Genomic DNA, 12,888 nt, shown 5'->3' on the forward strand with positions numbered 1-12,888 from the left:
GAGAAATAAGAAGAAAGGCACATATTTGATTCAAATAAGTGTAATGTAGTTTTAAGTATCAGAAACCCTTTATTTTCACCCAATGGAGAATACAAAATAAGGTCTTGCAACTCTCTTTCAAAAGAAGCAAAATGAATGTCAAGACATGAAGTTTACGTTGTTTGTCTCAATCACAGAATTTATTTAGGAAACTGCAATGCATACGTTTATAGGGGAATATTTATTTAAGCGCTGGTACGGATTAGTGCACCTGATCCAGTGTTACTGTAACTACCTTTGACTTTATTGGATGTTAACGCTGAATCGGGTGCGCTAGTCCATACCAGTGCATGATAAATCTTCCCCATAGACTTTTAACTAAAAATTAAAAGTTATATGTTGCTGATTTCTTTACCTCGGCCTACTTTTCTGTCAATAAATGTACTGTAGTTCAAAATGATAGTAGCTGTATAGTTCCTGAAGGACAGTACATTTGTTGTAGGTTGGGATTCCTTTTAGGGACCAACATTTGGGTTGATATATGATTTTATAGTGTACAGCATTTGGAAAACTCATAGGTTCGAGATGAAAATACATGAGGGGTTTTGAAAGCTCTGCACACTATAATTGAATTGATAAAGAACCCTAATGTTGGTCCCCTAAAAGGTATCACAACCGCCAACAAAGCTGTTATTACATCGCAAATGACATAGAGATGTAGCCGCTGGTTTTAGACCACTTGCCATGGAGAATCTGTGGCTATCTCGCAGTAACTCGTGAGATTGTCCCAAGCAGGTTGAAATGGCCCATAGGATTAACACAGCGGGGGTCCCTGCATTTGAATGGGACTAGGTGAAAGAAAAACTTGGGCGCAAACTCAAAGTATGTTTAAACAAAATAGATAGTAACAGATATTACCTTAATAGAAATCTTCCAATTGAACCCCGAAATACCAGGGGCACTTAGTGGGAAGTAGGCTCCTGCAGCTTAACCCCACTAGGATCTATCCAGGATTCTTAGGTATATGTGAACAAAAGAAACATAGGGGAGCACAGGATAAATATATCTTCAATATCAGTGTATAGATATTTTAGCAATGCTCAAAGATGAAATGGCTAGACATATAGCCAGACCACCATGTATACTCAGGACCGTGCACAAGGGTTCAAAGCCACAGTCAATGCATTAACACTGGGATTTTGGGACCAGACAGGTATAATAAAGTGTGTGTGTATATATATATATATATATATATATATATATATATATATATATATATATATATATATATATAGATCCCCTGATGAAATCCGCTGTGTCGGAAGAAACGCGTAGGGTCACGTGGTTCAGTTGAACTACGGTGGTGGAGTAGCTCAGACGCCAGACGCCAGGAAGGGGAAGGAGTTCCCTGAGCCGCACGCAATATTGATCAAGTCTGCCAGGAACCACAGGCTTCAGTTTTGGGTTGCCGGAGGGACTGCCTACCAGGTGACACCAGCAGCAGTGAGGAGTGACGTGACGGAGCAAACAGACGGCGATTTGGCTACATGTTGGCGCATGGGCTTACCCATACAATGCTTTTTATGCAGTGACAAATTGTGAGTGTGCATTTGTCGTGATTCATGTTATTAAACCTTTGTTATTGATTTTACACAAGGATCGGGCGCTTTTCCTTTTCTTTTTTTCTAATAGGTATCTTTTGGGAGGTTGTTGACCCCAAGGATGAAGCTGCCCGGACCCCAATATATCCTCACAAGGTTTTACCCAACATTGGGTTAAAGGACTTTTTTTTATATTTTTATTTTGAATTTTTATTGTTGCATTTTTTCCTCTATCAATTTTTTACAAAACATTTTTTATATATATTTTCAATCACATATTTTTTTTTATCACATCTCACATTGCACCATCATAGTTATCAACACAGCATCTACATTTGCACTTTTTATTTGTTGTTGAAGGCCATCTGTGCTGGGAGAGTTATTTGGTGATTTGTTTGGGTTGGTTACCTTAATAGGTGCTGTCTATCCAAATATATGTATAAATATATATAAAAAAAAAATATATATATATATATATATATATATATATATATATATATATATATATATATATATATGCAAATACAACTGTATGCTCATCTGCATGTCTTAGGCAGGTCTGCAACCCCGCCTTTCCCCATCATCACCCAGCATACAGCACTTCCACTGCAGCAAGGGATTCTGGGAAATGACATGCAAATGAGCACACAGTGTCACTTTTTGCCTCAAAAACCATTTTTAACATGGTTCCCTATAGGCTTAAGCTTGCTGCATGGTCACAGCTTTGAGCACAGCCAGGGTTAAGGTGCATACCCAGAAATCCACCCACAGACAGCTGTTTCGACCTTGATGGGTCTCATATATATATATATATATATATATATATATATATATATATATATATATATATATATATATATATATATATATATATATATATATATATATATATATATATATAGTACTACTTACACGGCCGTGTGTAAATACCGAATTCCTCAAAGTTTTCTTTACTGCTGTCTTCCGTCCAATCTAAATGGTGGTGCTGGGGGTCTTTGTAGTGCCTCACACTCGGTGTTCAGACAGGTGAATGCTAAGAGCACCCACCCCCCCCCCGTCAACGAATCCTCCCCGTTATCAGGTTAGCAGTATGGAGAGCGTATTAGGTTAAAATATAGTCCATTTATTTGCAAAGTAAACAATACACACACATACAGTATATGGAAGTCCGTGTCAGCACCAACAGAGTCTGTACACACTTCCGTATCAGAGAGTCCTTGCTCCCATGTCTGGTATACAGGGCTGGAAACAAGCGGGGTTAGTAATCATGGATGGTCTATTTAAACCGGGGGAAAGCACCATAGAAGCACATCTTTGAGCCTGACGAAGCAGAACTAAACGGCGAAACGCGTTGCTATATTCTTGTTCTGAGGAGGCATCCGTTAGGTGTCCGTCCAGTTTGCGTTTCAGCCGTGCACACCGGACGCGAGAGCAGGGACTCTCTGATACGGAAGTGTGTAAGGACTCTGTTGGTGCTGACACGGATTTCCATATATGTGTATGTGTATTGTTTACTTTGCTAATAAATGGACTATATTTTAACCTACTGTAATACGCTCTCCATACTGCTAACCTGATAACGGGGGAGGATCACGGGACAGGGCGGTGTTCATAGAACTCACTTGTCTGAATACAAAGTGCGAGGCACTACAAAGACCCCCAGCACCACCATTTAGATCGGACGGAAGACTGCAGTAAAGAAAACGTTGAGGAATTTGGTACTTACACACTGCCGTGTAAGTAGTACTACATATATATATTTTATTATCCCTGTCTGGTCCCAAAATACCAGTGTTAGTGCATTGACTGTGGCTTTGAACCCTTGTGCACGATTCTGAGTATACATGGTGGTCTGGCTATATGTCTAGCCATTTTATCATTGAGCATTGCTAAAATATCTATACACTGATATTGAAGATACTATATATTTATCCTGTGCTCCCCTATCTTTCTTTCATTTGAATGGGACTCCCAGCCCGGTAGGATTCACACAGCGTGAGTCCCATTCCAATGAATGGACCCCGCTGTGTTAATCCGATGGGCCACTAGTCTGGCTGTAGAAATCTCCCAGAACTACTGCGAGATAGCCACAGATTTTCCAAGGCAAGTGGTCTAAAACCGGCTGCTGCAACTATAAATAACCAAAATATTTCATTTGCCTGAGTGGATGAATTTATGGCAGAGAAGTGTAAATGCATCAAGTAAAACATGGCAAAAATGTTAACGTCAAGGGAATCTAAACCACGACAGGTGATCCCTCATTTTTGTGTAACAGCAAACATTTTAATTACATAACAATTGCTTCAAAAATAAAGATACCTGTTCAAAAGTAGTAAAATAATTCATATACACGATGCACTTTTCTTGATGTCTTTTTTGTTTTTATGCACATATATTTACCCTGTTAAGAGTATTAAGAGCTGCTGTGGCTGCAATTAGTGCTGGTTCAGCTTTGGTCAAGTCGTCTTCGCAGTCTTTCTGTTTCACAGACACTTCTACTTGTATAGATGCCACCTAAAGGCAAAACACATGTTTACTTTTTCTCCTCTCAGATGTAAGGGGGTGGACCCTAGCTTTCTACACGGGGCAGCAGAGCCCCTCTTGTGATCTCTGCTTTTTCTACTGGCAGTTTTTTTTTTTAATACAACTCTTCAGGATTAGAAAAAACTGTGTATGGTCATGGAAGGACTCACAGAAAGATAAATAACAATAAGAAATGTATACAGTACCTTTCTCTATCATCCCCCATGACAGTACACATGATGGGATATAACAAAACAGTGCCAATTAAGGGACGAAGGAGTCTGGAATGATGGCTTGTAAAACCTTTCTTCCAAACCTAGCCTCCTTGTAGGCTGATATATCCAACTTACAGTATAATGCTTAATGAACATATTCTGTGAAGACCATGTAGCAGCTTTATATATGTCTTCAGATGTGGCTAGGGCCTTATTGGCCCATGAAGCAGCTATAACCCTAGTAGAATTGGCCTTAAGTATAAGGTGACCATATTTTTAAAGTGGCAAACTGAGACTAAATACTAAATTATTTATTAATCAGCTCTCACTCACGCACCCTGCTCTCTCTCACGCACCCTTTTCTTTCCCACACACCCCTCTCTGTCCCTTACACCCAAATCTTCCCCACTCTTACTCCACTCTCCGCCCTCTCACATTTACCTCTTACTCCTCCACCTCTCTTATAACCGCCTTCCTTTGCTCACGCAATGCCCTCTTTCTCACACACATTTCCCTCCATGAATCACACACACACACCCATACACATACTGCTCCCCTCAATACACACACACACACACAACTTCCCCCAAGACAGACAAACAGCTCCCCCCAGAGCCACACACAATGCTCCCCCCAAGACAAACACACAGCCCCCCTCAAAACACAAACACAGCTTCCCCCCCCAAGATACACACACAACTTCCCCCAAGAAAAAACACACACAGCTCCACCACCCCACCCCCCCACCACCCCAAGATACACTCACACACACCGATCTTCTCAAAGAAAAATACACACACACACAAGTTGCGACAGTCAGTAAACAGGAAGAGGTCAGGGCTAGAGAAAGGAAATGAAAGGGTCTGATACATAGCAACAGCAAAGGAACACGAAGAGGCAGCAAGTTTGTCTACAGGGGAAAGCCACAATAAACAGGCACAGGAAACGGGAAGTGGAGGTCTTAGATAGGGCTGGCTGCTGATGAGACCACTGCTGAGCATTAGCCCATGGCCATAGTGAGAGCTACGGCGCGAGGGAAGTGGTGGTTGGTCAATGCGCATGGCCATAGACCGCGTGAGACAAATTTGTTTGAATTTGCATAGCGATGGCTGGGTAACGTGCGCGGTTCAGTCAATGAGGGTGAACCGCTCACGTGACATCACAGGCACGCCCCCGGCATGCTTTCAGCACACCCTCACCACTTCCCCTATCGCGCAACCCTGCAGGCCACGGAGCGCTGAAAGTACAGGTGCGCGTGACATCACGCACCTATTATGGACCTGGCCTTAGAGAATCAGCAGACACAGAGAATTCTCTGCAGGAATCACAGAAGGAAAAATAGCAGTCCCAGTGGAAGATTGGGGGAAATCCAGGCTGGGAGTGAGAGAGACCAGGGTTGAAGAGCTGTCAGGGACATCCCTAACAGAGACACACCATTTGGAGAAAATGTTCCATACACCTTGGGTGCGTAAACTTTTCCCCATGCGCACCCCTGCCTGCTCTTGCTCGGCCACGGCCTAGGGGGAGAGCGCGGGACCTCTATAACTGCTGCACCCCCCCCCCCGCCCCTCCCCCAGAAAATCCACCTTCTCTCTCCTGATAATTGTCATAACTCCCTGAATCATGGGCAGAGGATAAAAATATATACTAGCCTGAAGTTCCACTTTATCGACAGTGTCTCTGTAAAGGTTGCTGCTTGCTGAAGATTTTGAGAACAAATGATCTGGAGTTTTGCATTCTCTTTTGTTGCCATTAGGTCTACTGCTGAGTTCCCCACCTGGAGGTCACTTGATTGAACACCTCTGGTTTCAACCAAGACCACTCTCCTGGGTAGATTTTGTAACAATTTAAGAAATCTGCAGAGATATTTCATTTTCCTGAAATGCAGTGCCTTCATATGAGGAATACAATGTTCACCCAAGACAGAATCTTTGAAACCTCTATCAGTGCTCATGTACTTATGAACTTTTTGTGCCTCCCTGTTTGTTCAGGTAAGCCATTGCCGTGGCGTTGTCTAAAATGATTCTGACGTTCCTTGAAGGAAATGGGAGACACGTGTTATTGCCCTGAAAATGGCCGTTGTCTCCAGGACATTTGTCAGGAGCAAACTTTCCACTGCAGATCATTTTACTTGTGAAAAGGTGTTTCCCAGCAGGATACCCCAACCTCTTAAGCTGGCATCTGTAAAGAGGTTATACCAAGTTTTGATAAGCAGGCCTTTCATGAGATTCGGAAGGCTTTCCAACCATCTCAAAATCTTGAGTGGGAAAGATATAGATGAATCTGCTGGGCACGATTTTGTGGATCTTTGTCCCATTTTTTTTTTAGAATGCTGGTTTGACGCACTCTGATATGGAATTGTGCACATGATATTGCTTCTATGGCTGAGGGGAAGAGACCCAGTACTCATATACACTGACCTGAAGAAAACAGGTGGCTTTGACACAGCTCCTTTGATGCTCTGGAAATCTTTAGGGCATTTTCCTGTGGTAAGAAAACTTTTCCCGCACTGGAATCCCCCTGGATTCCCAGAAACCTTAGGCTCAGAAGGGGAAAGCAAGCTCTTTTCCATACTTATGAGCCACCCAAAAACCTCTTGTTCTTGCAGAACTAGCTTTAGATGAGATCTTGCTTCTGGAAAGGAATGAGCTCTGAGTAGAATGTCATCTCAATAGGGCCAAATGAAGATGCCCAGATTCCTGAGGTGGGCTATGACAACTTCTAAAACTTTCGTAAATACCATTGGAGCTGTAGCTAGGCCAAAGGAGGATGTGACAAACTGATAATGAGATGTAATCAAATTGGGATACTCTTAAAGGGATATGCAGATATGCGTCCCTCAGATCTATTTATGCTAGAACATCCATCGGGTTGAACAGTATTGATTGAGCTTAGATATTCCCTCTTGAAGGGACTAACGAATTTGAAATCTAGAATGGAACGGAACCCCCATTTGGTCTTGGGGACCATAAAAAGATTGGACTATATTCCCTTCTCTTCCTTGTCTAGAGGAACCCTCTGAATAACTTCTTGCTGAAACAATTTGTGAATAGCTTTCATCAAGGCTAGTTTTTTGTCCAGCTGTTTGGGAAGAGTTGAAGTACGAAAATAATTCTTTCGAGGAACTCTGTTGAAGTCTAAGGCTGCGTACATAGAGGGTACAGCCATGCAGAGGCGTGTGGAGGCGCGCGGATGCTGAGGGAAAGCGGGTGCTTTCCCTAGAATTAGTACGCCCGCCGCCCGGGGGCATGTGTATGGACGGGCCAGTGACGTCACGGAGAAATAAGTTATTATTTTTGAAGTATTTAAACTTTATACTTATTACCATATATGTTTTGTCAATTGAATGTAGCATTGGGCACCCCCTGTCTTTTGTTGTATACATTTGCCACGCTCAGTAGCACTCTTTTTTTACATAAATATATATTCATGATGTGGTGGGTGTAGGAGTTTGAGCTAGCTGGGAATGTGTGTAAAGCATACAAATAAACAAACAGCCTATCACTTTGTAAGGGCTAACTCACTCCCTCTCTGTCAGCAAACATCTTCCATGTGCTAGAGTGACCCCTTGCAGTTCAAGCAGGAGGCTTTTCTACCTGTCTAATGAGTCAGGTGGAGACTGGTTAATTGTCTCTAGTTGCAATTAACCAGCTCCCTGCTGGACTCATCAGACCAATACAGGCTTTCTATTGAAGCTCTTTTAGACAGGGTTTAGGGTCGGTCACATTATTGCTGATAACTTATCATGATAATAAATAGACACTGAAAAATAAAAAGAATTTACTGAAATTAGAACCCTTAAATGTGGTTTTTTTTTTTTTTTTACAAATGTGCAATTTACCTCTTTGCTTCTAGGTTTAATTCAAGTAACAATCTGGCAAACTGTGACTTTTTAAAGTTTTTATTGTTAGTTGTTTGGATTCAGCTGTATGATAGCTGACGATGGTCCATAGATAGTGCTAGTAAACTGAAGCTTGTCTAAAGTTCAACGTTTTATTATAATATGGAATTTAGACTAAGAAGAATTAACTATGTTAACAAAAGAGAGCTGTTCAATTTCTCAAAAAAAAAAAAACAAGCTTTTGGAAGCCAGAAGTGCACAGCAAGGATTCCATGAACATTAGTGTATTTCTTCTTGACCTGATGCTAAAGATCTACATCTATTATAGGCTTAAATAAGCTCAGTATTATTGTTCTTTCATATCATTAAAAGAGCTAAAAGGTGCGGGAAATGCATAATGCAAAGAAAGGTCAAGTGGTAATCATAGCGTGCAATGCTGTTACATGTGCATCTATAATAATTCTTCAGATTGTATGTTCCCTGGAGAGAGAGTTGTTCAAAATTGTCCACCTACAAAAGGTTTATTTTGTGCTAAACAGAACTCACCAACTCTAAATGACTGCATTAGACTGACCTTTTGCTCTTCTGCATCAGCAATGGTTTTTTCTTGGCTCACTTTCTCAGTCTGAAGCCCTATTTTGGTAATCAAAGCTTCAGCATCCTGATTTCTCAGTTGTAATTCTGCCTCTTGAGAAGCAAGTTTGGCTTTAAGGTCTTCTACCTAAAAAGTAAGAAGGAAGAAATTACTTTAATGTAAAGCACAAACATTCCTTGTGGTTATTTGCATGTAACGGATCGGGGGACTCGCTCTTCCCAGCGTGTCCCCGTCACCTTGGTTCCTCCAGCTAACCCTTCCGTTCCCATGCCTTCCCCATCTCTGCCTCATTCCCTCACGCCGCGGTCAGCACGCTCCGGTTCGCGGTTTGAACGCATGCGCGATCCCCTCACTGTGCACGCGCGTTCCCGTTCCCTGGTGTCCCGTCAGGGGACTCATGCCCCTCGGCGTACCTCCGTTTCCCTACCTGGTTCCTCTGCTCCTTCTCCCTCTCACACTCCACAGCCGAGCACCTCCTCCGCGATGCTTCCCCCACGCTCTGGTTCTCGCGCACCGCGCACGCGCACCTGTGTTACAGAGGGCGCGCGCACTCGCTCTACTTACCAACCTTCCCCAGACACTGGCTCCGCCCCCCGTAGGTTGCAGGCTATCTCCCTAGATTACCTCCCTGTCTCCTCTCCTGCTCTCCCACACCTATCCCTGCAAGCTCCCAGAAAAACCCCTGCTCCACCCCTTCCTGCTATTTGTCCCCCCTCCTTTATAACCCCAGTCTGTCCTCTCATTCCTTGCTCTGCATAGCTTCCTGTAGCTCCTGTGTGTGCAGTGTCTATGCCCAGCTCCCTTGTCTGTTTCAGCGCTGGTTCCTGTCCCTGCCCCTGTTTGGATTCCCTTGGTTTGAACTTGAACTTTGCTTTGGACTTTGACTACGCTGCCTTCTCCTGCCCTTGAACCCTGGCTTTCGGACATCACTTGGCTGCTCTCTCCAATCCCTGGACTGTGGTTCTTGGACAAATACCTTCCGACCTCTGGTGCCCCGGATTCAGCAAGTATAACGTTAACCCTTACTCACCAGGCCCGACAACGCAACTACCACACTCCGGGCACGCCCTCACTGCTGTGGGAGCGTGTTATACCCTTACCCACCTCAGTACTGGGGACTGGCCAGGTCTGTGGGCATACAGGCGTTACATTGCACTTTTGGTTGAATAGATACACTTTTTACTTCAATCCTTTATTGTTCTGAACTTTAATCTGCCACATTTTTGGTCATTAGTTATTGGTAGATTCCATCACATAAGGCTGAGTTCAGACAGGCTGCGATGCGACGTGTGCGCTCTTACGTGCGCACGCACGCACGTTCGCCACTCTTTCGCTGTGGTGGGTGGGAGTTTTGAAACTGAAAACGACACATTGACGCCGCTGCACTTGAAGAAGACAAATAAAGTTGTGATTTGAAGCAGCAGCCGCATCACGTGTACTTCACCAGCCAAACACACACAGCCTCCAATTGCGTCATTCTGTCTTCTTGGGATGAGCACACATCGCTCAGCAGAGACGTGGACGCGCGGTAGCGTAGCAGCCTGTCTGAGCTCAGCCAAAGGCAAAACATAGAAAATTGCAGTAATGCAATCATTCCTATTTTTAATAGGCGATAGACACACTGACAACCATGTTAATATACCTTCTGACAGATACATTGGTAGGCACATTGGAATGCTGACATTAAAGCTGCAGTTCAAGCAATATCCTACATTTGTGTTTTTTTTAAATAAATAAATCAGTTCTGTACTATGAGAAAATACTTGTAGCATTTAAAAAATTTTTTTATATATAATATATTTTTTTTTTAAAGACATTTTTAATGTAACAAGCATTTTTGTTCCTATAGCAACAATGTACAAAGCCACATCCCCTTCCCCTTCTGAAACAGCATCACCTTTTTGAGCCCTGTCCTCTCTCTCTCAGCGAACCAATTGAATCTAGTGCCTGCCTCATGGCAATTTATTCTCGTGACTGCAAGAATCTAGTCAGGTTCCTTAAATTGACACAATTATGTGTCAACGCAAGAAATGGAAATGTAATCACCACAAATATCTATCAACATTCAATAATCTTAGAGTAAATTCTGGTCACATGGGCTCCAGAATTAACCAACCAATGGAGGAATAGTGTAAAAAATGTCAGAGTGTCTGTAACACGAAACCAGCTACTGTATTTACAGAAATCTTCCACTACGATAATTCTCACCCATACTAAATTGTGGTACAGGCAGTCCTCGGTTATCCGACACAATGTGTTACTCAAAATGGCGTTGAATAGCGAAATGTCTTAAAGCGAAACACGTTTTCCCATAGGAACACTGTTTAAATGAAAGGTTCCGTTCCTGAAGGCATTTTTAACACTAAAATACACCAAATATTTTATGCAGGCAATAAGATACGCAGCACACACATAAATTATATAGTGTATATACTGTATTATATATATAATATAACATAAAATATAATAATATTATATATTATATAGTATAATATAATATTATATAATATATATTATATACACATAAACAACTTTGCAAAGCGTTGGATAAGTCGTTTTGGCGTTGTAAAAATGAACATAGGTATTCATTGCATAGCGTTGGATAACCCATTCGTTGTAAAGCGAAGCGTAGTAAAACGAGGACTGCCTGTACAAGTATTTTCAAAATAGCCAAGTGAATGTTTGCAATGTTAAAAATAGTAAGATTAATAAACCCACATGCTGATTGCCTGGGTCAGTAAAACTTTCATTTAAAAATTAATCTGCGTTGAAGCTTCCTCTTGATAAAATAAAGCAGCAGAGAACACTGATGTAACTAGAATTCTGGTGGAAATGCATATTACCACAACAGGGTATCTTTATAGTATATTACAGAACAAACAGGGTAACATGGGCTTTCATTCTTCCTAATGTCTTTGTTCTATTGTTTGAAAGGATTTTAAAAATAAATTCAAGAATTTTTCATGGATTGTTTATTTTACTTTCTAGTTTAATTATATATGAGAAATATGATTGAGCAAAGGGTCTGTTTAACAAAATATTTGGCCATTTCCTGACCATTCTTTACATGTGTCCTCTTTCATCAAATTATTTGTATAGCTTGGTACCATTGAAATTTATGAAGCCTAAAACATCTGCATTTTTTTTTCTTGATGTGAACATCTCAAGCCACCCACAAAGGGTGCCATGTATCAAAGTCTACCAGCTGCAACACAGTGCTCAACGGATGCAGTAAAACTGCAACAGATTTGCCACACAACAAATTCCAATTGGTTTTAATGGGGATGTTTTTCTTATACTATATTAGTGAAAGCACTGTATGTTTGCCTGCCTGCCTGGATGTCCGGTGTCCCTAGGGGAAATCTCATTGGTCCCTTGGCCCGCCCGCCCCCGCACACCTCTCATTGGCCTGAGGCGGAGTGACGGGCCAAAGGACACACAGGGACACACACACACACACACACAGGGAACACAGGGACACACACACACACAGGGAACACAGGGACACACACACACAGGGGGGGACACACAGACACACACACACACACACACACACACACACACACACACACACGGACACGGACACGGACACGGACACACACACACACACACGGGGACACACACACACACAGGGGGACACACACACACAGACACACACACACACACAGGGGGGGACACACACACAGACACACACACACACACACACACACACACACACACACAGACACACACACACACACACACACACACACACACACACACACACACACACACACACACACACACACACACACACACACACACACACACACAGTGACAGACACACACACACACAAAGGGACACAGGGACACACACACACAGTGACAGACACACACACAGTGACATGCACACACACAGTGACACACACACACACACACACACACACACACACACACACTGTTACATACATTAGCGGGGCTCACAGTGTTAGCAGCACCCGCGCGCACCTCCTCCTCGCCCCGTGTCTCCCGCGCTTTCACCCCGACCCCCCCCCTCCCCCGGCGCCGCTACAGTCAGCGGGACACACACACTATTATTACCCCTTCAGCGCCCCCCCCCCCCAACCAGTGTCAGCGGCCGTGCGAGACCCCCCC

At 42.9% G+C, this 12,888-nt stretch overlaps 1 protein-coding gene across 1 annotated transcript in view; it reads right to left on the reverse strand.

Annotated features, from left to right (window-relative positions):
• DNAH11 (dynein axonemal heavy chain 11) overlaps nucleotides 1-12,888 on the reverse strand; it is a 323,392-nt gene that overhangs the window by 115,671 nt on the left and 194,833 nt on the right. Inside the window, exons 59-60 of the mRNA XM_075587148.1 lie at nucleotides 8,734-8,880; nucleotides 3,981-4,094 (exon numbers count right to left, since the gene is read on the reverse strand). Of these exons, the coding sequence (XP_075443263.1) occupies nucleotides 3,981-4,094; nucleotides 8,734-8,880 (261 nt within the window). The remainder of the gene's footprint in view (nucleotides 1-3,980; nucleotides 4,095-8,733; nucleotides 8,881-12,888) is intronic.

Source organism: Ascaphus truei, chromosome 2, assembly GCF_040206685.1.
Source record: "Ascaphus truei isolate aAscTru1 chromosome 2, aAscTru1.hap1, whole genome shotgun sequence".
Classification (NCBI taxonomy): Eukaryota; Metazoa; Chordata; class Amphibia; order Anura; family Ascaphidae; genus Ascaphus; species Ascaphus truei.